The sequence below is a fragment of the Nannospalax galili genome, unplaced genomic scaffold (genome assembly GCF_000622305.1).
Source record: "Nannospalax galili isolate Female #2095 unplaced genomic scaffold, S.galili_v1.0 scaffold424, whole genome shotgun sequence".
NCBI lineage: Eukaryota > Metazoa > Chordata > Mammalia > Rodentia > Spalacidae > Nannospalax > Nannospalax galili.
Window position 1 is genome coordinate 36,451 of NW_008352334.1, and position 25,686 is coordinate 62,136.

Here is a 25,686-nt window from a genome sequence, read left to right on the forward strand (position 1 = left end):
TTCGAACCTGGGTCTTCTGCAAGAACAGTCAGTGCTCTTAACCGCTGAGCCATCTCTCCAGCCCCTGATTTACTTCTTAAAAGAATATACAATTTTTAGAAGAATAATATATACAATATAAATATATAATATCAATTGCACATACTAGTGGAGCTCAGGAAGTTATTTTCATGGATCCATATCACATGTTTTGATCCAATCATTCTTCACCCCCTCCCTCTCACTAGCCTCTTAGTCTCTAGTACTCTAGTCTGCTTTGAGGGCACTGCTTTAGTTTTCCTACAAGAAGAACATGCCATTCTTGTCTTTTTGTATTGGATTTGTTTGGCTTAACACCATGTTTTCTAGCTCCATCCACTTAGCAGACTTCTACTTTGTCACGGCTCAACATGACTCGTGCATTACATACCATCTTTTGTTTATCTGTTAATGGGCACTTAGGCTGATTCCTCATCTTAGCTACTGTGAAAGTGGCTAACAGCACACAGGTGTTTCTCTGGTATGCCAACTGCATTTCTTCTGGATGTCCTCTAAGGAGTGGGACAGCGCCATCAAGTGGTAGTTCACAATGCTCTCCTTAGCAGCTGGATGACTAATTTACACTGCCATGAAGAGTCTGAGGACTTCCTTTTCATCATGCCTCACTGGCACTTAACGTTTTGCTTCTCTGTGAGCACCATTCTAAGAGAAGATGATACCTCCCTGTGGTCTGGGGTTGCACTCTTCAGATGGTTAACTATATGAGCACTTATTCAAGTTTTTGCTGCTTATGTTTGCTGCTTCTTTCGAGTTTTTATTTAGATCAGTTGCTTGAGGCTCAGCCTGGCCTTGAATTTGCAAGCGTGTGTCAGCCTCTAAGTGCGGTTTTTGTTTGTTTTCCTTTGGAGACAGGGTCTCAGGCAGACCGGCCTTGGAGTACTAATCCATCTGCTTCCAGTTCCAGTGTGCGAGAATTACTGGCATGAGACATCCCACAGGCTTCTTAAGTTCTTTATATAGTCTGTATACTCAGATTTGTCAGAGGAACTGCCAAACACTTTCTCCCATTCTGTAGTGTCTTCATCATGGAGGAGAACACCACAGTGCCAAAGCATGATATAAGCAAAACGTGAAGGGCTTTTTCCTCACAGAAAGATGGTATAGAGATCTGAGGCAGGTGTATCTCTGTGAGTTTGAAGCCAGCCTGGTCTACATAGCAAGTGTCAGGTCAGCTGGGGCTACAGGGAAACTCTGTTTCAAAAAGATTAAAACAAAAAAAATGATAGAGATCTCTAAAAATCATTTTGAAGGATACTCTGCAAGTTCCTTTTAATTTCTATTTTAAAATTTCACTTTAGTTTAAACTATATGATGACGATAAAATAGTTTTCAAGCTAAAATCAAGGTATTTATCCATTCAAAGTACATTTATTGGCCTACCAATGATACACACTATAACAAACATTCCTTCAGGTGTGAACCTGCAGTTAGGTAAGATACCTGGTAGAGGGAACATAGCCCCAAAACTCCAGTTCCAGGGGAATCTGACCTCCAAGGGTATTGCATGTCAAGGGCACACTTACATGTATGCAGGCAATACATTCATACATATCAAATAAAAACAATAAAATATTTGAAACAAACTGACAAACAAAAGTTCCTGTGTTAAAAGGCAAGTTGTTATAATAGTAAGGTGTTTGAAAGTTCTATTAAGGAGAACATGAAAACTTAGAAGATGCAGCAGATTCCTCTGAATGCAGCCATGTATGCAAGATGACTCAATGGTTCAAAACTGTTGTATCTTAGATGGGAATGGTGGTGCATGTATATAATCCCAGCACTCAGGAGTAAGGACAGTCTGGAGACATAGCAAGTTCCAGTCTAGCATAGCTATACAAGAGTGTATCAACTGCCCCCAACCCCAAAAGAACAAAAAGAAAAGATTAAAATGTATATTCTAGAACCTAAGTTAAATACTTGAAAATCACTGCACTTTTTTTTTTTTTTTTTTTTTTTAAAAGGAATTTTTTTTTTTTTTTTGTTAAAGGCAGTCTCCTTATAGCCCCAGCCAGCCTGGAACCCACTGTGTAGACCAGGATGGCTTGGATCTCACAGACAACTACCTGCCTATGCTTCCTGAGGGCTAGGGATTAAAGGAGTGTGCCACCACATTCAGATCATTGCACCTTTTAAAACATCAGACTGCTTAGAGGAAGTAGAAAGCAGGACTGGGGGCCAGTGAGATGCCTCAGCTGGTAAAGTTGCTTGTCTTGCATTCCTGACCAACTGAGTTCGATCCCTGATGTGGATGCATGGGTAATCTGAGCACTCCTATGGTGAGGTGGGAGGTGAGACAGGAGAATCTCCTAGGTTGTGACCATCTAGCTTGGAGTATAAAGGGAAGCAGAAACGAGAAACCCTACCTCAGAACAAGCTGGAAGGAGAACGGACTCCAGAAAGCTGTCCTCTTACCTCCACTTGTGTGCTGTGGCATGCATATGCCTGCTCACCCTCACTGTGTTCCTGCTCTCCCCCCACCACCCCCAGGGATAAGAAACCAAAAACAACAAAAGAAAGGAAACATCCAAAGTTGGGGATATAGCTCAGTGGTACTTTCTTAATGTCTTAAGGACCTGGCTTTGATCCTCATCACCACAAAACCCGTCATCACCACCACCTCTTTTTCTGGGGCATAATGGTGCACACCTATAATCCCAATACTAAGGAGGCTAAGACAGGAGGATCATGAGTCTGAGCTTAGCTTGGTCTACACCCTATGAGATCCTGCCTCAAACACTACCACTATCTCTATGAAACAAACAACCTACCCAAACAAAAACTGTATGTGGGTACAAACCTTTTCAAAGAAAACAGTGATCTCTCATTGGAAAAAAGGTGGGGAAAGGAGTGTAAAGGCAGTATCTGAAGTGATAATGGTCATGAAACTTAAAATCAACCAAGTCTTCAATATATAAAAACACACACACACACACACACACACACACACTAAAAACACACACACACACACACACACACACACACACACACACACACACACACACACAAATTCACCGAGCCCCTACCTTCAAGAACAATTTTTTAAAAGGAATCCCTGTAATACCTAAAATCATCCTTAGTCCTGCTTAGATCTTGTGAAGAATAAAGATGTTTGTGGTTATCCTGGGGACTGTACCTCCAACATTCACTTTTCAAAGGCTTTGTAGTGCTACTCAGATCTGATTAATTTTGGATCTGACATACTGCTAGTTCTCGAAGTTTCTGTTTAATATTACCTGTGATGCACAGGTAGGGGCATGAGAAGAAATCAGTATCAACTTTATGGGTTTGTCACCTTCATCTCTGTCTTAGTCATCTACCTTCTATTTTCTACTGTAGGAAGGACTTTTACAGTACAGCAGAATCTGGACCAATAACTTTTATTTAACCTTGCACCAAAAAAGCGTCTCTATACTGTAAACAAGCTCAGTGTTCCTACTGTGACCTAGGCATAAAACCTTTATCCCTCAAGACCCGACTTTGCACTCCACTGAAGACAGTGAATGTGGGTGTGCTTATTTATAGTGTCAAAGCAGTGAAAAAGCTTGTGTAGTATCTGCTTGATACTATGTGTAGTATTTCAGGGATCAAAGGGCATGGTTCCCTGATGAGATGGGGTGAATCCACTTTCTCTGAATAAAAGTGTGAGTAAAGCTAGGCTTGAGAGCAAAGTTCCTCAGAGTATTGGTCCACTTTAGTCATGAAACACTAAGAGTCAGTGCTGTCTTTATTCACACTATAACTGCAGTGTGACTTAATAACACTGCAGTCTACATCTTTAGGTTCCCTTCTTGGGCACTCTAGAGATACCAGAGAGCCAGCAGACAAAATTGAGGGAAAGGAAAAGAGGGAGAAAGAGGAAAAAAGGGTGGAGGTACATAGAGGTAGGGGGGAGAAGAGGGCGAACAGAGCAGAAAAACGATGAGGCTGCTAGTCCATCCCTCCGGGAAGCATAGTCCCCTTTTGGCTCCTCAAGCTGTAGTAGTCACATTTAGGTTTCAAGCAGCATTTTGAGTCCAGCCTGGGGGAATACCATAGGGGCAAATACTAATTCACTGACTAGATGGTACTTTGAATTATGCCCTTCAGTGGCTTCTCTGTGGCTATGCTATTTGCTCTTCAGAGTTCTCAAATAGGTGGTCAGAGTCTGTCCAGGTTTTATGGGTAAGTTCAGTAGGAGAGGAAGGGTGGCATGAATTTATCTTGTCTTGCTCAGAACCAGAACCCGTAACGTTGCTATCGTCAGGGACACAGGTCTGACAGTCTGCAGTGCATGCACTTCTGTTTCTGTGGTTTTGGCGCACACCGACTTCTATCCTAGAGTCTTTGCTTGCCTGACTATTTTTGAAAATTTATTTCTCAGAAATAATAGGTTGTTATCACCATACTTTAAAAAATGTATTTCATTTATTATTATTTTTATGTGTATGAGTGTATTGCCTGCATCTATGTGAGTGCACCCATGTCATGCAGTGCCACGGAGGTCAGAAGAGAGCCTCAAATTCCCCTGGAACTGGAGTTAAGGACGGCTCGTAGCCACCATGTAGGTGCTGGGACTCGAACCCGTGTCCTCTGCAAGAGCAGCCAGTGCTCTTAGTCACTGAGCCGTCTCTCCAGCCCCCACCATACTCTTAAGATGTGTGTGCCTGTGCTGTACGCATGCATGTTCCCTCTCTCTCTCTCTCAACATAATTATCATTATTTTTTGTGCAATACCTAATATTCAGAACCAGGAACAAAACCAGAAGTTTTTCTAGGTCCCAAAAAGGGGAACTAGAATTCAGTTCTTAACTATAGAGTAAGTATTTTAAGGTTCCAATTCTAATAAACGTTGCTAGAATGTTCTGGCCTTTGGTGAGCACTGAACTAAACCTGTGAGTTCCTCAGCAGTTCTTTCCCTTAGCTACATTTGATGGAAAAGAAAAATGGTTCTAGCAAAACAAGAAACACTGCTTTAAGGTACAGTCCCAGGATGTGGTTAACACACCACACTCTGACTCTTTACCCCTTCTTAAGAATCTACTGAGAAAAGCAGTTCAGTTTGGCTTCGGTTCACCTCTCTTTAAAAAAAAAAAAAAATCATTCATTCATTAACGGATGTGCATGTGTATAGTCAGAGGACAACTGAGGAGAGAGGCAGTTCTCTGTTCTACCATGTGGGTCCTGGGGAATCAAACCCAGGCTGTGAGGCTTGGTGGCAAGTACCTTCATCTGCTGAATGGTCTCTGGCCCCAGCTCACTCCTTTACACACTGCCTTCTGTGCCACGTAGCTCTCTCCTATCTTGTCATGCTTGTTTGCACGTACTTCTTTATGTGCTCTAGCTTATTTTTTTTGGGGGGGGGTAGGGGTGGGAGGGTGTGTCTTCAGTCAAAAAAATCGGCACAAAACTTAAAAATTCATTCTGCTGAGTCCCCTTTGAATCAGATGAGTCACACTGTTCCTTCACTCTGGGCTAGTCTCTGCTAGTGTGGTCTAAATGCCTCTTCTTCATCTCCTTTTAGATCTCTGAGGACGACGCTCAATCCTGCCTTGCTGTAATGGACAGTCTGGGGGACTTCCTCAGCCTGCTCCTGACTGCTACTGAAGGCTTTTACCAGTACCATACTTCACATCAATCTATGAGCAGCTTTTTTCTTTTCTGATTTGCTGCTCTTGTTTCAAGACATGAGGCTCTAAATTACTAGAAGGGCTTTCTGTCTACTGCTTATATCAGCTTTCCTCTTCAGCTTGGAAAAGACGACTTACTGGCTGTCTTCCACCTACTCTTATTGTGACTCTAGTGTCCTTACTCTTGGTGGTCACTGGGTATTAGTGCTAAATGACAAACTGATTAAGCATCCTTTTCTCTTGTAGTATCTCAACATTTTCCGGTCACAACTTTCCCTTTAGGTGCTATGCCTACAAGTTTCATGCTCAACTTGATTTCATGGTGATGCCAAAATTCCTGTGGCTTTACTGTGAACATCATGTCTACATTAAAATGCTACACTTTGACAGATTTTCATAAATATCCGCTGGAGAGTCTCTGCTACTTTTCTTGGCTATCTGCACTCTACTTGGGGTAAGAAGAGGCATGGACTTCTATGCTTTACCTTATCCCAGGCCCCACATTTCTGCAGTACAACATGGCTTTGTAACCTTGTATCCTTGGCCACAGCTCATCTAGGGTTCTGGCAGGCAATAGTACGCTAACGGCTTAGAGGGCTCTTAGGCTGTGGTTCCCTGCCTTTTAGATCTTTAAGCCCTTTGCTCCCTTCTTGTTGCTAATTACTATATTACTTATATATATATATATTTTTGTCTTTTTGAAACAGGGTTTCCCTGTAGCCCCAGTTGGCCTGGAACTCACTATGGAGACCAGGCTGGCCTTGAACTCACAGAGATCCGCCTGCCTCTGCCTCCCAAGTGCTGGGATTAAAGGTATGCACCACCATGTCTGGCTTCGTATTTTCCAAAACTGTTATTTTCCTTTAACTTAAACTAAAAGATGGCATTAGTAAGAGATGTGGGTGCTCCAGTTCTGGGGTCAGTACCCTCCTCCTGCCAGCCTGGGTCTTGGCTAAAGTAAGCAGCAGCAGCAGCAGCAGCGTGTGTAGAGCCCTCAGCAAACCTGAACTTGCTGAGGGAGAAGATGCATCTACTGGAAATTTCAAGAATTTTGAATACTGGTTTAGATATGGGGACTCTGTCTATACGGCTTTGTGAAAAAAGAAGCTTCATCATCTGTTATTAAAGAGCTTTGAAAGGCTCTTTAAGTAATAAGAGATACGTCAAGCTTTGCAAAAAATCTGTAGACTGTATAGTAGTCAAGATTGTATGCTCAAATGACTGCTTGTAGGGAAGAAACCATTTCCTTTTAGAAAGAATTGCAAAACAATAGCTTTAAAAATCAGCAGAAAGTGGCTTTTGAAGAGAAGAACCAGCTGTATTCATGACCATGTGACTTCTTCGCTAATCACCTCACTGCTTTGGCACTGCTGCGTTCTTACGTATGTGCTCATTTAATTTACAGCTCAGAGAGCTTAATTCTCTAAACAGCCTGTCAGATGTGTACATTTGCTTTGTCCAGCTGAAGGGAGTGAAACCTATCAGAAGTACCGTGTTGTAGTTAGGGCTTGCTGACATTTCCACTATCACCTTTAATATTAAAAAAATAAAATTTATTATTATTATTTTTATGTGTATGCGTGTATTGCCTGCATGTAGGTAAGTGCACCTGTGTTGTGCAATGCCTGCGAAAGACAGAAGAGGCTGTTGGATCCCCTGGAACTGAAGTTACGGACAGTTGTTGGCTGCCATGTGGGTGCAGGGATTCGAACCCAGGTCTTCTGCAAGAACAGCCAGTGTTCTTAGCCGCTGAGCCATCTCTCCAGTTCCTTCCACTATCACCTTTAATTTGGAATTGTGATGCATAGTATCTGTGGGTTTATGCTGCACTGGACTGAAAGTTGACAGAATTCCAGTTGTTATTTGTGAATTTTGAATATATCCCTTATGTTTTTCTAATCTGCCACTTAACAGAGAAGAGACTGTTTAGTTTTATAAGAATTTTTGGGTGGTTAAGAGTGTAAACCACACAATTTTTTGCATTGACTAAACTATTAAAATTTCTAGAAACATGCCGGGCGTAGTGGCACACGCCTTTAATCCCAGCACTTGGGAGGCAGAGGCAGGTGGATCTTTGTGAGTTCAAGGCCGGCCTGGTCTACATTGTGAGTTCCAGGACAGCTGGGGCTACAGGGAGACCCTGCTTCAAAAAGACAACCCCCTCCCAAAAAAACAAAACAAACTTCTAGAAACTTAAGATTTTAAAAGTAATGTCAAGGCATTATTAATTTGAACCATTTAAATCTGATAAGAATAAAAGTTAAGAATTTTTTATTTCTAAATTTTATACCAAACAAAGGCCTAAGAAACAATATAGAAAGTCAAAAACAAAAAGTTGGTATTAGTAGACATGAATCCGAGTCCCAGACAGCAAAAAACTGAAGGCTTCCTATTCTGTGCTAAAGTAAAACACTGCTGAGAACTTGTCAACAATTATACTCTAAATTTACCATGACGTAATTAAGTCAAAGGCACACAACTAAAAAGAGGAAAAACACTGAATGTTTCATTTGTCATTATGACTGAGCACAGTATAGAGTCAAAGTTAAAAAACCCTCATTTCATTTCCAAAGGCAGACCATGAAGTCAACTGTTACTTCTCTAATTGCAATCTAAACAATCAGAGGACTCCCCATACCTCATAAGAACTCCTAGATGGTCTTTGGTTTTTAGTTGCTATTCTGGATTTATTGTTATCGTTCTCATAGTATTAGTCAAATCCAATGGAGCCCAACGAAAAGCAAAAGACAATAAATCTTTCCTACTTTCAAAACCAAATCAATGGGGCTGGAGAGATGGACCCAGGTTCAATTTCCAGCACCCACATGGTGGCTACGAACTGTCCTTAATTCCAGTTTCAGGGGAATCCAAAGCTCTCTTCTGACCTCCACAGCACTGCAGGACATGGGTGTACTCACATACACACAGGCAATACACTCATACACATAAAATAAAAAGAATAGATAAAATATTTTAAAAAACCCAAACCAATAGTAGACTCAGTTAAAAGCACAAGCTTAATACTGTTTTTGTTATTCTCTAGATATAAATATGATAAAAACACAATTGTGGGCAAGGCTGGAGATGTAGTTCAGTTACAGGGCACTTGTGTGGCATGTGTACAGCCTTGACTCTAATCCCTCACACCACAAAAATCTAAAAAAAAGTAAATTTAATACAGTGCAAAGAAGACTAGGCTGATTAGGAATCTGGAATCTATAGATTTCAATGATTTACTGAATTTATTTTCAGGGAACAGCTAATCTGGCATTCATATTTGTTTCAGAGAGCTGGTTCAAAATATGGAAAAGTGGATGGCTTTGTACATCAGGAGAGGAAAAGGGCTTGGTTATGACTTCTAGGTTTTGAATTCAGCTTATTTAAGTTTTATATTGTTCCCAGCACAATACAGTATGTAATAGAAGCTCAACAGCTATTTCATAAATGACTGAAGTTGTGCCTCTATTTTCAAACTTGCTTCAGGGAATTTATTACATGAAAAATTACAGATTATAAAACACTAATAATTCTACTATCTGAATATCACAGATGAAATTTTTGTGTCTTACTATCTTCTATGTCATTGAAGTGACATCTCACTTTTGTTATTATCACAAAACAACGCCCCCCTCCCAAATCCACCCCAGCAGCTTTAACAAAACTCACCAAAAATGTTGGTCTTCACAGTAAGTGCAAGATGAGTATTATTCCTCAATATTTCAAGGGCTTTCACAAATGTAATATTTTCAAAATTTTGTCCATTTACTTCCATTATCTTGAAAGTATTTAAAAAATACAAATTAAGACAGAAATACTATTAGTCACATCTAACCTTAAATGTTTAATAGGAAAATAAAAAGGAACTTGAGTAAAGTATATCATATGTGAAGAGTGATTCATTTTTAAAAGCAGGACTAAAGTTTCTCTAAATTGCCATACTTACCAGAGACTCCATTATAGTTCTTAGAAAGTTTTTTATTTTCACTTATGTGTAGATGTTTGTGTATATGTGTGTGCTGGTGCCAGCAGAAGCCAGAAGAGGGCACTGAAACTGGAGTTACAGATGGTTGTGAACTACCTGACATGGGTGCTGGAAACTGAACTCAGGTCTTCTGCTAGAGCAGCAAGTGCTCTTAACTGCTAGACCATCTCTCCAGCTCTCCCACTACAGTTTTTAACTGAGCTATTTCTCAAGGCCAGGCATAGTGGCACAAGTCTTTAGTTCTATGACTCAGGAGGCAGAAACAGGCATATTTCTTTAAGTTCAGAGACCAGCCTGGTCTGCATAGCAAGACCCTGTTCTCCAGAAACAAAACAAAACACCTGCCCCCAAAGGGGAGAGGCATTTTCTTTGGGTAAAAGTTTATGTTTAAAAAATAAAAAAATAAAGACAAATAATAGAGGACATGAAGTGGGAGGAGTAAGAAGGGAGTGGAGAAGGCCTGAGTATGATAAACACACACTCTGCAGAGTAGAAAAGGGGAGTCCAGAATCTATTCCTTATGAAATTCCTAATCTTAAAATGGATTTACTTTAAATTTATGTGTATGAGTGTTTTGCCTGTATGAATTTTATGTGTACCCATGGACACCAGAAGAGGGCACTGGATCCCCTGGACCTGGAGTTAGGGACAGTTGTTTGCCCCATGTGAGAACAGAATGTGGGTCCTCTGCAAGAGCAGCCACTGCTCTTAACCAGTCCCTATATGAAGTTCTTGAATCAATAAAAATATTTTAAAAAGATATATATGGGAAATGAAAAGGCTGAGACATACTCTTGCACTTGGCTGGCTAAAGAATTTTGCAAAATTTAGGCTATACATTTTACAGACACATTTATCATTTGATCACTACTTTTAATAGCAAAGTAAAACAATGCACTTTGCGGTGTAGAAAGGGGGAGTCAAGAATCTATTCCAAAGGCATTACCTGTAATCACGGACCACTATCCTCCAAGTGAAAAAAGAGCTCAATGGAAAAGTGTCAGAACTATGGTTTCAGACAGAGAGCATGATGCAAAACCTGCACTGTACTTTCAGTAAGAGATGTTTGAGATTGGTGGAGGTATGGGGGAACACAGACTGACTTTAATACAAATCAGTGGGTAACTTCACTACCCCATTCTCACCAACAGAAAGGTCACACAGATGTCATAATTACCTACAGTTGTCAAATGAGCAAACCTGGGAAGAGGCTGTCTCAACTGAGGAATTTCCTCCATCAGACTGGCCTGTGGGCATATCTATGGGGCACTGTCTTCATTGCGTCCCTGATGACAGACCATAACCTGTAAGATAAAATAAACCCTCTCTCCTTTACCCCACCCTGAAAAAAAGAGGGGAGGGGCTGGTGAGAAAGCTCAGTAAGTCAAAGTCCTTGCTGCCAAGCCTGATGCCCTAATTTAAGCCCTGGGACCAGTCTGGTGGAGCAGAGAACTGGCTTCTCGAAGGACCACCACAGATGCGTTGTGGCACAAGCACGTGAACATAAATGTGTGTGAGCATGCACACACAATAAATGTACCATAAAATATATTAAGATGATTTATAAATGAAAAATGTCAATGTCCAATCAGTTTGAAAATTTACTACCTATATGCGAATTTTAGTCAAATATTCTAAATGCAAATTTAGTGCATTTTAAATGAAATAATTCTTTGAAAAGCAGCACTAAAGCTGGATGTGTCAGTGCATGTTGACAATCCCAAGTCTAAGGCAAGAGGCTCACATAAGCCAAACTCTCTTTCAAAAGCATCAGTACTGTAAATGTATTAGTAAAGCCTCAGGCCACCAAACAAGCAGCAGCACTGAGATGCTTCCTCTGGGCGAGCACTACTGTTTCCTCACCGCAGGGAGTCCCTGATTTGGGTTAGCCTCACTACCATACAAAACTTATTTTTAGAAATGAAAATTTCAAGGACAATAAATAAATAAATAAATGATGCAAAACCTGTTTGGCAAAGAAAAGGGAAAATCTACAGAAACATAATTAGAGTTCAAAAACATACCAAAATGACTAGTATCTAATGCCATGCCAATGTAATAAAGATCTACTTAGTTTAACATATCTGTACTGGACAGCTTTAGTGTCAACTTAACACACCTGGGTTGAGGGAGCCTCATTGGGGAATTGTCTCCATTGGACTGGCCTGTGGCCATGTCTGTGGGGCATTTTCTTGATTGCTGAGTGATGTGGGAGGGCTCAGCCCACTGTGGGTAGTGCCACCCCTGGGCAGGTGGGCCTGTTTGCGATAAGAGAGCAAGCTGAGCAGAGGCCAGGGGAGCAAGCCAGTAAGCAGCGTTCCTCCATGGCCTGTGCTCCAGCTCCTGCCTCCAGGTTCCTGCCAAGTTCCTACCTTGGGCTCCCTGATGAACTGTGACCTGGGAGATGTAAGATAAATAAACCCTTTCCTCCCCAAGTTGGTAGTGGTCAGTGTTTTGTCACAGCAATGAAGAACAAACTAGGACAACGTCCCAATGACAAACTCTGATTTCCAAGGACAGAAAAAAAGGTATTACTGTGTGTGTGTGTGTGTGTGTGCGCGCACATATGAGAGAGGAGAAGGGGAGAGAGAGAGAGAGAATAAAATAAGAATAAAGAATGGTTTGGACTTCTCTTAGGTAACAATACGACAATGTGAAACTTTTCTGCAACTTCAATGTTCTTTGGGGAAAATCACTGTTACCAAAGATCTTTCTAAGTCCAGTGAATAAAAGCATCTTCAAATATGCAGACGTACATGTGTAAAATGAATCAAAATACTGGGGATGTACAGTCTAGATACAATGCAGGTGATCTATGGAATCTCATTTCAACAGTACTTAGAAAGGCTGATGGAAGGAAAGGAACAACACATTTCATGCATATGAATAATCAGATCTCCCTGCTCTCCACCCTCATCCAATTCTAGGACACCGGCTACTAAACGTTTGTAATGAGAAAACTGGAGAAGGGCCAGAATTTCTACTTTTCAAAAGCTGCCTTAATTAAGGGGGCTGGAGAGATAGATGGCTCAGCAGTTAAGAGCTGGCTGCTCTTGCAGATTAACCCAGGTTCAATTCCCAGCACCCATATGGGTGGCTAACAACCCTCTATAATTCCCAGTTCAGGGGAGGATCATGCATGCCCTTCTGGTCTCTGCAGACATTGTATGACACAGGTGTACTTACATACATACAAGCAAAAGACTCAAACACATACACATTTAAAAAAAAAAAAAAGGCTTCCTTAAAAAGAGTGTTCATGCTATTTTACATTGGTCTCTGACACTCTGGGCACTGTAGGCTGTTTAGCAGCATCCCTGTCCTGTGATCACTAAGTGTCAGCAAGGATACAGTGTTCACCTAGCACACGGCAAGGCTCTGGTCACTTTCTAGGTGAACTAAAGATCACTGACATTTGGGAAACAACTTTGGTGTACATGAGAATCATCTACAAGCTCTTTTAAAAATAAAGATTCTTATATTTCTGGAGCTTGGTGGTATAGTGTGTGTCACATATGTGTAAGGTCCTGGGTCTGACCTTTAGCACCAGAAAACAATACATAAAACAACAAAAAATTGCAACAGAGCCCCAACTTTTCTTCTGAGAATATAAGTAGTACCATTAGCATGCCCAAGGTAAACCTGAGAGCCACACTTTATACTTTGAGAGCTTCTCATTAAATGACACTTTGAATTAGCCTGAACAATAGTTACTTAATGTCTAATAAACGGATAAGTCACCAACCAATTCTTCCCATTTCTCAGTTTCTTCTAGTCCCTCACCTGGTGGACTCTGCTTGTAAATGTACTTAGAGACCACATGAGCATTAGCTGACACTGGCATTTATGTAGTCTCCAGTCACTTATATTGGAAAGGACTATGAAGTATCTATTTCTTCAAACGTGTAAGGGTACTAATTCATAAAGCTCTTTCTAGGATATTCTGGGCCATTTCAAAGAGGTCATGTTGATAAAACCCTGTAAACCATGCTATTGGTTTTCAGCCATGATATTATCAAATTAAATGAGTACAATGATCCTGATATATGATAAGAACATATGATAAATGTCTTGAAAACAAACTGTATTTAAGTATTAACACTAGGGCTGGGGAAACACCAACAGGAAAGATGAGAACCTGCTGGGTAGCTAGCCAAGCCTACCTGGCGAGGTCTAGGCCAGGGAGAGATCACCTCCCAAGAGTGGGCAGCTCCTGAGGAACAGTGCTTGAAGTTGTCCTGTCTCTATTTGCATGGGCACACACACGCACATGCATACAAAAATACTACTTACTTACCTGATCACCTCGTTTTAGACCCACATCAGCAGCTTTGCTACCAGGTTCTACGCCTTCAACGAAGATACCAAATCCCTTTTCACTGCCTCCATTCAGGCTGAAGTGCAGAGGGGACTCCCGGGAAGCCTTTTGCAGCACAACCTGCCTCCACTTAGCCTTTGCAGCACAGGCAATATTCAGTAACCGGAGGTGACCATTCATCTTCTATAAGGCAGGAAACGGTATAAAATATACATAAATGTATCTGCTTCTATAGGCTTTAAAATCATCTAAAATGAGTAGAATCAGAACTAAAAAACCTACAGGTAGAATGTGTAAGCCACATTAAGTAAAACTGGAGAGGGCACTTCTACTGCACAGCACTTGAGACCAAGACTTCTTAATAATGTTTTTTAAAAAATTGTTTTTATTGGGCTGGAGAGATGGCTCAGCAGTTAAGAACACTGACTGTTCTTGCAGAAGACCCAGGTTCGAATTCCAGCACCCACATGGCAGCTAACAACTGTCCACAACTCCAGTTCCAGTGGATCTGACAGCCTCTCTGCCCTCGGGGACATTTTATGTATACGAGTGTATTGCCTGCATGTGTGTAAGTACATCCGTGTTGTGCAATGCCTTGGAGTCAGAGAAAATGTTTGATTCCCCTGGAACTGGAGTTACAGGCAGCTCTTAGCTGCCATATTGGTGCTGGGAATCGAACTCATGTCTTCTGCAAGAGCAGCCACTGAGCCATCTTTCCAGCCCCTCTTAATAAAATTTTAAAAGACTTTTAGGCAATAGGTTAGAAAAGATTTCAAAGTCATACCTGAATTACAGAACTGATAAAAAAAAAATCACTTCTTATTTCCTGACTCTTAACTCTCATTTTACTACCTTGCACACCTCTTGGCTGGTTCTACAAAACCAGAATCTTTACACTGTCAAATACTCAAAGACATATTCAAGTCTCGACCTCTTCAAGAAAAGATTTTTTACTTAATGCTTTCTTGACTAAATAACATTCTAATTTTAGGTTCTATCATTAGTTTAAATATTCAATTTTTTTCACACAGTGTTAACGTTTGAGAACATGTCATAGCTTTAAGAAGTTCAAGTTTTGGGGCTGGAAAGATGGCTCAGAAGTTAAGAACACTGGTTGTTCTTGCAGAGGACCCAGGTTTGAATCCCTGCACCCACATGGCAGCTAACAACTTTCTGTAACTCCAGTCCCAGGGGATCTGACAGCCTCTTGTAACCTCTGTGGACATTGCACGACGTGGGTGCACTTACCTACATGCAGGCAACACACACACACACACACATACACACACACACACACACACACACACACACACACACACAAAATAAATAAAACAAAACTTAAAAAAAAGAAGTCCAAGTTTTTTGCCAGGGGCCAAGACCAAATTGTACACTTGTTCTGATCCTACATAAGGCCACTGAGCTGTAGCAGTCAATAAATATTTGATAAGTAGTGGGGGTAAAATCCAATCTTACAAAGCATTTTCTCCTGCAGTGTCTCTTCAATCCCTACCTACCTCTTCAATAGTTGGCACTGCAAGAGCCCACTGATGTTGATGTGCCTAAACAGCCCATTTCTTAAGACCCCCAGTGTCTGTTCACTTCACCCCATTTTGCAATATGCTGCTGAGAAGTCCACATGAACTGAGGGGTCAGGAAAGGGACCAGACCTGCCAGTCCTCTTCTATGCTCAACCCAACCCACTTACACTCTAGAGACTAAGGTCTTGGTATTGCTGTTTGCAGGTTTCTTTCCAGATTGTTGTAATGATAGCTCACTGAACTAGAGACTATTATCTTTAAATAAGATCATGATAGCATAAAGGTTAGGCAACTTGTTCAAGCACATATCTAACAAGAGATCTTAGTCCCCAAACAGAAACCAGAGTCTGGAAGGACCATGGCTTTCACTCTGGTGAGGAGTCACATCCTACAACGCAGATCTATCAGAATAGATATTGAAGACACAAGAGAGAATGGAACTGTTCTGAGATGTTCTTGTTGAGGGAGTAAGTAGAATACAACTCTGAAAAAGATAAAATTCTTTCAAGTCTTACTGTGTCTTCCAGATTTTTTTCAAATTCCTCTAAGAATCGAGTCATGGCAGGATCACCTTCGAAATCATTAAAATGATTATTTACCCATAACAGCACAATCCGGGTGACCTGTGGACACAGAGAAGGAAGCATGCGGTTATGAGAGGTGTGTCTTCTGGGTACCGTTCCTGACCTCTCTGTTACACAAAACGATTATTCCAGAGGAGAAGCGCATGTAGTTTAATTTCAACTTATACTTCTCTTGCTTACAACTAAGAGCAGAAGTTTCCACTAAGTGGGAAGATAAAAGTAGTGGGAAATGCATTTCAGACAGGGTCCTAAACAAAAGCTTTATGTTTATCGTAAATGTAGGCAGTCATATCAATCAAAACATAACCTCAAAAGTGTTTCTACAGTGAACAATAAACTTGACCAAATTTAGGAGAAACACCTGAAACTTCATTAGACACTGTCAATTTTTCAAAGCAGTGAGTTAGGATGCTTACTTTGCTGAAGTTAAAAATTAAGAAATGTGGGGCCGAACTTGAGACATGGTCCAGCAGTTAAGAACACTTGCTGTTCTTCTAGAGGACCCGGGTTTGATTCCTAGCAGGTACATGGTGGCTAACAACCATCTTTAACTCTAGTCCCAGGGGATCAGGCACCCTCTTCTGGCTTCTGGAGGCCACCGCACACACATGATACACTTACACACATGCAGGTGACACACACACATAAAAATTAAAAAAAAAGTAAAAAAAAGATGTGGGCTAAGCACAGGGCTCAGTGGATAAAGTGCTTGCTCTGCGAAAGCATGAGGATCTGAGTTTGAATCCTAGCACATAAAAAGCTGGGTGTGATCGCACACACCCAATTTTAGTGCTGTAAGGTGCAGACAGACGAATTGGGGGCTCAATGGCTAGCCAGCCTAGCTAAGTGGTAAATTCTAAAATCAGTGAGAGGCAATGTCTCAAAAAACAAGGTGGAGAGCAAAAGAGGAGGATACCAGTTATCAAGCTCTGACCCTTACACACGCACACACGGTGCACAGACCCACACATACACATTAGCATCCACCCACTACACAACACAAAACACACGTAAGTAGATTTGAATATTATGCCCAACAATTTAACTAATGAGCCCTACTTCAAAAACTGTGATAGAAGACCCATAACAGCACAGCATCCAGTGGCCGTCAGTATACTTGCAATGCCAGGCAATGATCATCACTAGTTCTGGGACACTCTATCACCCCAAAAGAGAAGTCCACATTCATTAAGTGGTCCCTCCCATCCTGCATGCATCCTGCTGCTGACAGCCATAGGGATCTGCTTTTTTTGTCTCTATTTGACTATTCAGAACACTTCATATTCAAAGAAACAGGCAGCATGCAGCCTTTGGTAACTGGATTCTTTCATTCAGCACCTCATTTTTTTTTATACTGTTTATTTTATACATGTTTTGTTTATCCCTGATGAACACTGGGTTGTTTCCACCCTTTACCTGCTGTCAATAGTGCTGTGAATATCTGTGTAAGTTGTCTGCCTGTTGTCTCTTCTTGGGGTGTTACCTCAGAGCAGGATTCTTGGGTTACAGGTCTACTCTGTTTAATTTTTTAGAGAATTGCCAAATTGTTTTTCACTGAGAATATAAAAGTTTGTATTTCCATCTTCAATGCTGTGTGTCTAATTTCTTACATTCTTAGTGGTCTGCTATTTTCTTTCTCCTTTTGAAAAAGCCATTTCAGTGGGTGGAAGTAGTATTGTGATTTTGAGTGGATTTCCGTATTATAATGATACTGAATTATCTTTTCCATGTACTTACTGGTCATTTACGAATCTTCTTCAGAGAAATGTTAATTCAGATCACTTGTTCATTTTCCAATGATGTTGTCTATCTTCTTGTTGTTCAGTAGTAAGAGTTTTTTATATATTCTGGTTTCTAGATCCTTTTCACATGTATGATTTCCAAACATCTTTTCTCAAACTGTGTGCTGTCTTAGGCATTCTTCCCTCTTTTCCATTTTCATATGTGATGTGTACACATTTACATGTATGGGCACATGTGTGTGGGTATACATGAATGTATGATCAACATCCAAGGTTAATTTTGGAAATCACATCCCATCACTCTTCTATCTTATTCATTGAGGCAGGATCTCTCAATAAAATTCCAGAGCTCACAGATATGGCTAGTCCTCCAGGCCAGTTTTCAAGGAGATCCCCTGACCACTTCTGAGGCTGGAATTACAGACTGGCTACTTTGTCCACCCAGCATATTTGGGTTCTGGGGACCCAAATTCCCATCCTCATACTTGTGGGGCAAGCACTTTAGTCAACGAGACATCTTCCTAGCTCCAATATGTGCTTCTAGATAGTATATTTTAAAAAATTAATTTATTTTGATTTTATGTGTATGAATGTTTTGCCTACATGTATGTGCATGCATGCACTGCCCTTGGAGGTCAGAAGAGGCTGTTGGATTCCCTGGAACTGGAGTTACGGACAGCTATTAGAAGCTATGAGGGTGCTGAGAAATAAACCTGGGATCCTCTGGAAGATCAGCTGGTGCTCTTAACTGCTGAGCCATCTTTCCTGTCCCTTGAAAGTACTTTCTGATGTAGGAGGAAGGCTTTAATTTTTTGTTGTTGTAGTTTATTTTTGAGACAGGAACTCCTGTAGCCCCAGGCGGCTTGGAACTTGCTAAGCAGACCACGCAGGCTTCAATCTCAAGAGATCCACCTGCCTCCACCTCTTGAGTACTGGGATCAAAGGTGTGCACTACTACACCTGGCAGAAAAGCTTTAATTATGATGATGTTCCACTTGTTAATATTTGGGGGGATGGGTATGTGTGTACACGCACATTCCAGGTCATCAGGCTTGTATAGCAAACATTTTTAGCCTTCATCCATCTTGCTGCCCTGCTTCAATCTCAAAGAGATCCACCTGCCTCTGTTTCCCGAGTGCTGGGATTGAAGGCGCGTGCCACCACACTTGGCTCTTTTGACTAAATTTTTTGCACATGGTGTACATAAGGGTCCAATTCTTTTACATGCCTAGTTATTTCTAAATTATGTTTTGGTTCATTCTGTAAGCACCCCTTTATTTTCTCAAGAGCTGAAGTACTTGTACTTCCAAAATAGGGAGGAGGAAGTCTGGATACTTTAGGTGCCCAATAATAGAATTCTACTGTTTATACACATGTATTTATTTTCTTTAAAATATAACTCAACTGGGGCTGGAGAGAATGGTTCAGTGGTTAAGAGCACTGACTGTTCTTGCAGAGGACCAGGGTTTGATTCCCAGCACCCACATGGCGGCTACGAACTGTCCTTAACTCCAGTTCCAGGGAAATCTGAAGCCCTCTTCTGACCTCCGCATGCCACAGGTGCACTCACATACACGCAGACAATACACTCGTACACATAAAATAAAAATAATAAATAAAATTAAAAATAAATAAATAAATAAATCGTAACCCAGAAGGTTACACTAGGAAAGTATGACCCTCTTTTACATTCTTGAAAAAATTTACATCCAACCAATCTGATGAGGTGTCTTTTCATTAAATGCAATAAAGTAAAATAATCTACTAATGACAGCAAATAGTATTTAATGCAAAAATAACTCAAAAGTATTTAAATGAATTACAAGATGAATATTCCTTACAACTTTTTAACGAGTATTGTTTTACTGACCTGCAGAAAAGAGTCAAATATTTTGGCAAAATCCTAAACTACTACCATGTTTCCTGAAGTTACAGATCTAAGTTTATTTCAGTTTCTGATTTTTGTGGCTCATGTCCACTTTTTTCAGTCATTTTGTCATAAAAGAGAGAAGAGATAGGTCTACACCAACTCATCAATTTATTTTTGGTCAACTGAAATTTTTTTCTCCAAAGTGAACTATTTACTTATTTACATTTATTTATTTAATTTATTTAGTTCTTTTTGAGACAGGGTTTCCCTGTAGCCCCAGATGGCCCTGAACTCAGAGAGATCTGCCTGCCTCTGCCTCCCAAGTGCTGGGATCAAGTATGCACCACTACCATGCCCAGCCGTAAACATCTGACTTACAAATTGCAAAAGGTTCTGGTAATGAAATTTAAGGCTATCACTACTTTCATGCCTTCTATATTTATAAACCAACCTTATCCCTTAAGCTGTCAATCTTGAACCATTCCAATAGCTTGAGCCCAACATCCAAAGGACTTTTAAGAAATGTCCTGTAAGTTAATAGGAAATCTTCTATGTAAGTTGGGTCCACGATGGAATGTTCTTCTATTAAATGCATGATGAGGCGCTCAGGTGTTGCCTGAAAATACAAGGACAGAAAGGATTAGGAAAAACAAAGTACTAAGGACCAAATAGAGCAGCAAAGATAAGCACCCAATAGCATTTGCTCCACTGTACTGGTTTCTACTGGAATTCACCAGAGCAGGCCCACTGAATGAACTGTACTGATTTATCCCGTGTGTGGGCTGTGACTGCTACTTCTGCTACATTAGGGGAGAGCTAGTGTCCAAGGTTAATGGAGAAGAAAGGCAAGAAAGAAAAGAAGAAGGCAGCTCGCTTCCACATCTGATCTTTGCTCCACGGACAGGAGGATTTCCTTGAACAGATATTGTCTTCTTTTGTGTCCTCCTGCTGATTACCATCAGGGGAAAACATCAAGTTTGTACAGTCAGCATTTTTAAACATAAGTGTTTTGCCTGAATGTATGTTAAGTGCACCCATGCTATGCAATGCCCACAGGGGTCAGAAGATGGCACTGGATTCCTTGGAACTGGTGCTACGGGCGGTTGTTTGCAGCCATGTGGGTGCTGGGAATTGAACTTGGGTCCTTTGCAAGACTGGCCAGTGCTCTTAACTGGCCATCTTTCCAGCTTCCAGTCAGCATTTTAAAATGCTTGTCTGCCTCAAAATGTACACATAAAATCACGAGAACAAATATTTTCTATGCATCCTCCTTGAGTTTCTGGGAACAAATATTAAAAATTTATTAGCTGGGCGTGGTGGTGCATGCCTGTGGTCCCTGCACTTGGGAGGCAGAGGCAGGTGGATCTCTGTGAGTTCAAGGCCAGCCTGGTCTACATAGTGAGTTCCAGGACAGCTGGGGCTACAGGGAGACCCTGTCTCAAAAAGACCAAAAAAAATCTTCTGAAGTGTGTGTGTGTGTGTGTGTGAGAACATGCACATAGAGGCCAGTGGACAACTTTGGCGTCAGTGCTGAGGCCCCACTTTTTCTTCTTTGACAGGTCTGTCACTGGCCTGGGACTTGCCAGGTAGGCTAGGCTGACTGGCCAGTGAGCCTCAAGGATCCACCTGTTTCTGCTTCCCCAGAACCTGAGATTACAAGTATGTGTCACCACTCCTGTTTTATTTGGTATGTGTGTGGTAAAGGTGTGCATATGGATATGTTTGTGTGCATGTATGTGCGTGTCTAGAACAGAGATGACATTGATGTGTTTCTCATTTGTTCTCTACCTTATTTTTTGGAGACCACATCTCTCACTGAACATGGAGCTCAACCAAGTTGCTAGACTGGTTGGCTAGAAAGTTCCAGGGACCTATCTGTCTCTGCCTCCTCTGAGCAGGGATTACAGGCACTTGTCACTGCATCTCTCTTTGTTGAGGGGGGCTAGGAGTCTGAATTAAGTTCCTCTTGACTGTGCCACAAACACTTTAACAGCTGAGCCATCTTTCCAGCCTCACACGCCTGCCTTTAAAATGTGGGAGCTAAAGCTCAAACTCAGGTCCTCACGCTTGTAAGGCAAGCACTTTACTGACCATGTGATCGTCTCAGTCCTGTACTGCAGCTTTTTCAGAAGTGGGTACACAGAGCACACATTAAAAAATGGATGCTAAGCAACTGTGGTCCATAACCTTCAAACAATTTGTTGTGCACAATATCTAAATAGTCAACATACATTAATAGAAACAATGTCCTTACCTAAGAATTTTCTTTCAAAAGGCACCCAATGTTAACAAGGGGTGAAATAATTTCTATTGAAGACACTCAGGAGTAAGTTTACGGCACAGAGTCCAAAGATTCTTTCTCTTTATTACTTACTGTCAATATCACCAAATTGGGTTTGTAATTCAGGCCAATCCTAATTTGGTGAGATTTAACTGAATTGTTCTAAGGCTACATACAGTTAATTCAGGGTGGGAACAAGTCAACATTAAAGGTAAACCATTATACTGTTTTTCTGAATCAGTAGACAGGGTGGGTCCCTTATGTCTGGGCCATACATTCAAAACTTTAAAGAACCCCATGCCACCAATATTCACAGCAGCAACCAAGAGGTGGGATGCTTGGAGAGGGTGTACACAGAGGTAAAGGTAAAAGACACGGTGGTGGTATGGTAGAGATTGGTTATGATGACCAAGTCAGTAAGAGAGTTATTAACCAACACAGAAAGCAAAGATGTAAAACTCAGAGCTGTTTAATACACACAGAGGAAGTGGTAGATGGGCATTGATAATGAACACATATACAAGTATTTCCTAGCTCTGACTCATGAGGGCAACCTTGGCTTATAAGTGCTATCCTCCACTGGACGATCAAGGGCAGAAAAAGTTCATGATGACTTTTTACTAATCGTCAGAAAACAAGAAAGTTCTCAAAGGATGATGGGGGGAATTTCAAAAGAATTTGAGGCATCAGCCCAAAGAGCATTTCACTGGTGATAGCTCAGATTTTTATTTATTTATTTATTTTTGAGCATAGGGTGTCGCTATGTAGCCCTGGCCGGCCTGGAAACTCATAAATCTGCCTGCCTTGGCCTCCTGAGTGCTGGATTAAAGCTGTGTGCCATCAGGCCAGGTTTATCTCAGACAGTTTGAGCATTAGAATAACACTGACAGTAAAGGGAACGTGAAACCCATGTCTGTATACCAAGTATAAGCGGATGGTGGAGAAGACAAAGATCATACTTAAATGACAGCTAATAACTACAAAAAAATTATGGCAAAAGAGTTAACCCCATTCAAGGTAGGAGTAGTCAATGATAATAAAACAGGTAGAGAGGAACTGGAGAGATGGCTCAGTGGTTAAGAGCACTGGCTGCTTTTATAGAGGACCTGGGTTCAATTCCCAGCATGTACACAGTGGCTAACAACTGTCCGTAACTCCAGCCAGGGGACCATGTCACCGTTTTCTGACCGCTGTGGGCGTTCATTTACATGTATGGGTGCACTCATACACATGCAGGCAAAACACTCATATACATAAAAAAACAAAACGAAAACCCCCAAACTGGTGGGAAGACATTTGTACCTAGCTGTTATTATCCACACACCAGGTCTGAAGGTAGCATACTGATTCCATCTCAGAACATCTCTCTGTCAGGTACTCATCAATTATGAAGTGTTAAAAATGGTGACTTTTTAAAGTGAGGAAAACTGGGAAGTGGACATCAGGTCATCAGTGGAGGGTCTGACAGCACTGCACCACTAATGGAATGTACCAGAACAACAACATCATTGTGGAGCTGCTTTGTGGAAAGCATGACTGTCAATCCTGCCATTAGGAAACTTGACAGGATGTAAGAGCTGCATCTGTTAAGTCTGCCAAGGATGGGAGTGACAGACCAGAAAAGAAAAAGCGACAACACTGGGACCACTGGGGACAACGCAATATGGACTCGGGGCTCACTGGTTTTATGTAGCAATGTGTACTTTTGTTTATGTAGGAGTGTTCTTTACAGGAAAATACCTGCGGAATGCTTAGGAATGTTGACACAATGGATTTGCAGACTTCCCAAACAGTTCAAAAGGCTAATGAAAATGGGGCAGAGGCAATGACATATTAAAAGTAGGGGATCTGACTCAGAGCTGTCTGCACTGCTCTTGCAACTTGTTTTTTTTTTGTTGTGTGTATGTACATATGGATATGTGTATGCATGTGTGTAGGTGAAGGGTCAACTTTATATGTCTTTTCAACTGTTTTCTACATTACGTTTTGAGATAAGGTCTCTCACTGAAATCCAAGGCTCAACAATTCAGCTAGGCTGGCTGGCCAGTGAGATGGGGGAATGGAATCCTCTGCTCTGCCTCCCCAGTACTGATACTACAGGTGTGTACCACTGAGCCTGGCTTTTTACGTATCTCTAGGGGAACAAATTCAGGTCTTTATATTTGTATGGTAAGTCCTTTACTAAGTGAGCTATTTTTCCTGCCCACTTTTTGAAGTTTTTATAGGTTTGAAATTATTAATAAATAGGAGGCCATGCCAAAGACAAAATGAGTTAAGAGATAAAAAGTTATATGCATTAGCTTATGCATTCCATTTCTATTTTTCCTTCCAGGGTCTCATGTAGCACACTACCCTTGAACATGCTATATAGGTGAGGCTGGTCTTGAACTCCTGATCCTCCTGACTCCACTTTCTCTGTGCTGGGATGGTTACAGATGTGTAACCACCACACTCATATTCACCTTTTCTACATAAAGAGCTCTTGCTCATAGCTCAGGAGCTCTTGCTCATAGCTCTAACAGCACAACTCCCAAGGAGGACAGACGGGATTAGACTCACACCTTCACATTCATACTACTGAACAGCTCCATTTGCCAATTAATAATGATGACACACTTAAGAGAAAGTTACACATTTAGGTTCGACTATACTTGCTCTATTTTACATCCAAAGGTTTCCAAAGAGACAAGAAGGAGAGGCTGGAGAGATGGCTCAGTGGTTGGGAGCACTGGCTACTCTTGCAGAGGACCGGGGTTCGAGTCCCAGCACCCACATGGTAGCTATGAACCATCCTTAAATCCAGTTCCAGGGGAATCTGACCTCTGTGGCATTGCATAACACGGGAGCACTCACATACATGCAGGTAATACACTCATACCCATAAAATAACCAATAAAATATTAAAAAAAAAAGATAAGGAGGGTAAAGAACACAGGAGGGCAGGGCTCATAGAAGGGAAACAGTATGGAGACTACTACTCACGCTTTAATTATGTAACAGCTTTCGATTTACTTCATGCAGTCCTAACTTGACCTCCTGTATCATTTCCATTTTGAACCAAAAGTAAGGTTCTAAGGGGCCAGAGCCTATTTCAATGCTAACAAGAGTTCTGTATCCTCTTCCATCTTGGACTCTGTATGTCTTTGTGGCTAGTTCTTGAATTTTTCTATCTGCATTCCGCCTCCCTCAAAACACTGCTTATTATCAAGGGCTTATACATTTAAGAAGGAAAGATTTTACTACTATAATAAAAAAAAATAGTATATCTATTTGGATAATAAATGGTAGAAAGTTACCTTCCATCATTAAAATGTGTAAAAACCAGCTTGGAAAAAGAAGAGCCAACATATTTATTTAGACTTCAATACACTAGCGAAATGTGCAGAACTGAAAAAAAGTGGTTTGGAGCCTTTATAAATCAAGACAAAAGATGAAAACGAAGCTCATCAATTTCTGGAATAAGAAGTAAAAACACCCACCTTGATTACAATGTGTCCTTTCCTGGTCCCGCTCCGATCTAATTCACGGTGCTCATGTACCATAACAATTTCTCCTTCTTCCTCAACTTTATGGGTATTTTTTTCGACATGATTTAAAATTCTCCAATAATCCTGTTGGGCTATGCAGACAAACTGCCCAAGAACAACATACAACATGGGGAAAATTAATGAACCTAGAGTACATAAACACATCACTATGCACCAAGGCAAGAAATCAAGTTGTCAA

The 25,686-nt window shown here is 41.0% G+C and overlaps 1 protein-coding gene across 1 annotated transcript in view; it reads right to left on the reverse strand.

Annotated features, from left to right (window-relative positions):
* Rapgef6 (Rap guanine nucleotide exchange factor 6) overlaps positions 1 to 25,686 on the reverse strand; it is a 166,205-nt gene that overhangs the window by 20,670 nt on the left and 119,849 nt on the right. Inside the window, exons 11-15 of the mRNA XM_008849303.2 lie at positions 25,440 to 25,592; positions 20,131 to 20,295; positions 15,999 to 16,106; positions 13,925 to 14,128; positions 9,312 to 9,420 (exon numbers count right to left, since the gene is read on the reverse strand). Of these exons, the coding sequence (XP_008847525.1) occupies positions 9,312 to 9,420; positions 13,925 to 14,128; positions 15,999 to 16,106; positions 20,131 to 20,295; positions 25,440 to 25,592 (739 nt within the window). The remainder of the gene's footprint in view (positions 1 to 9,311; positions 9,421 to 13,924; positions 14,129 to 15,998; positions 16,107 to 20,130; positions 20,296 to 25,439; positions 25,593 to 25,686) is intronic.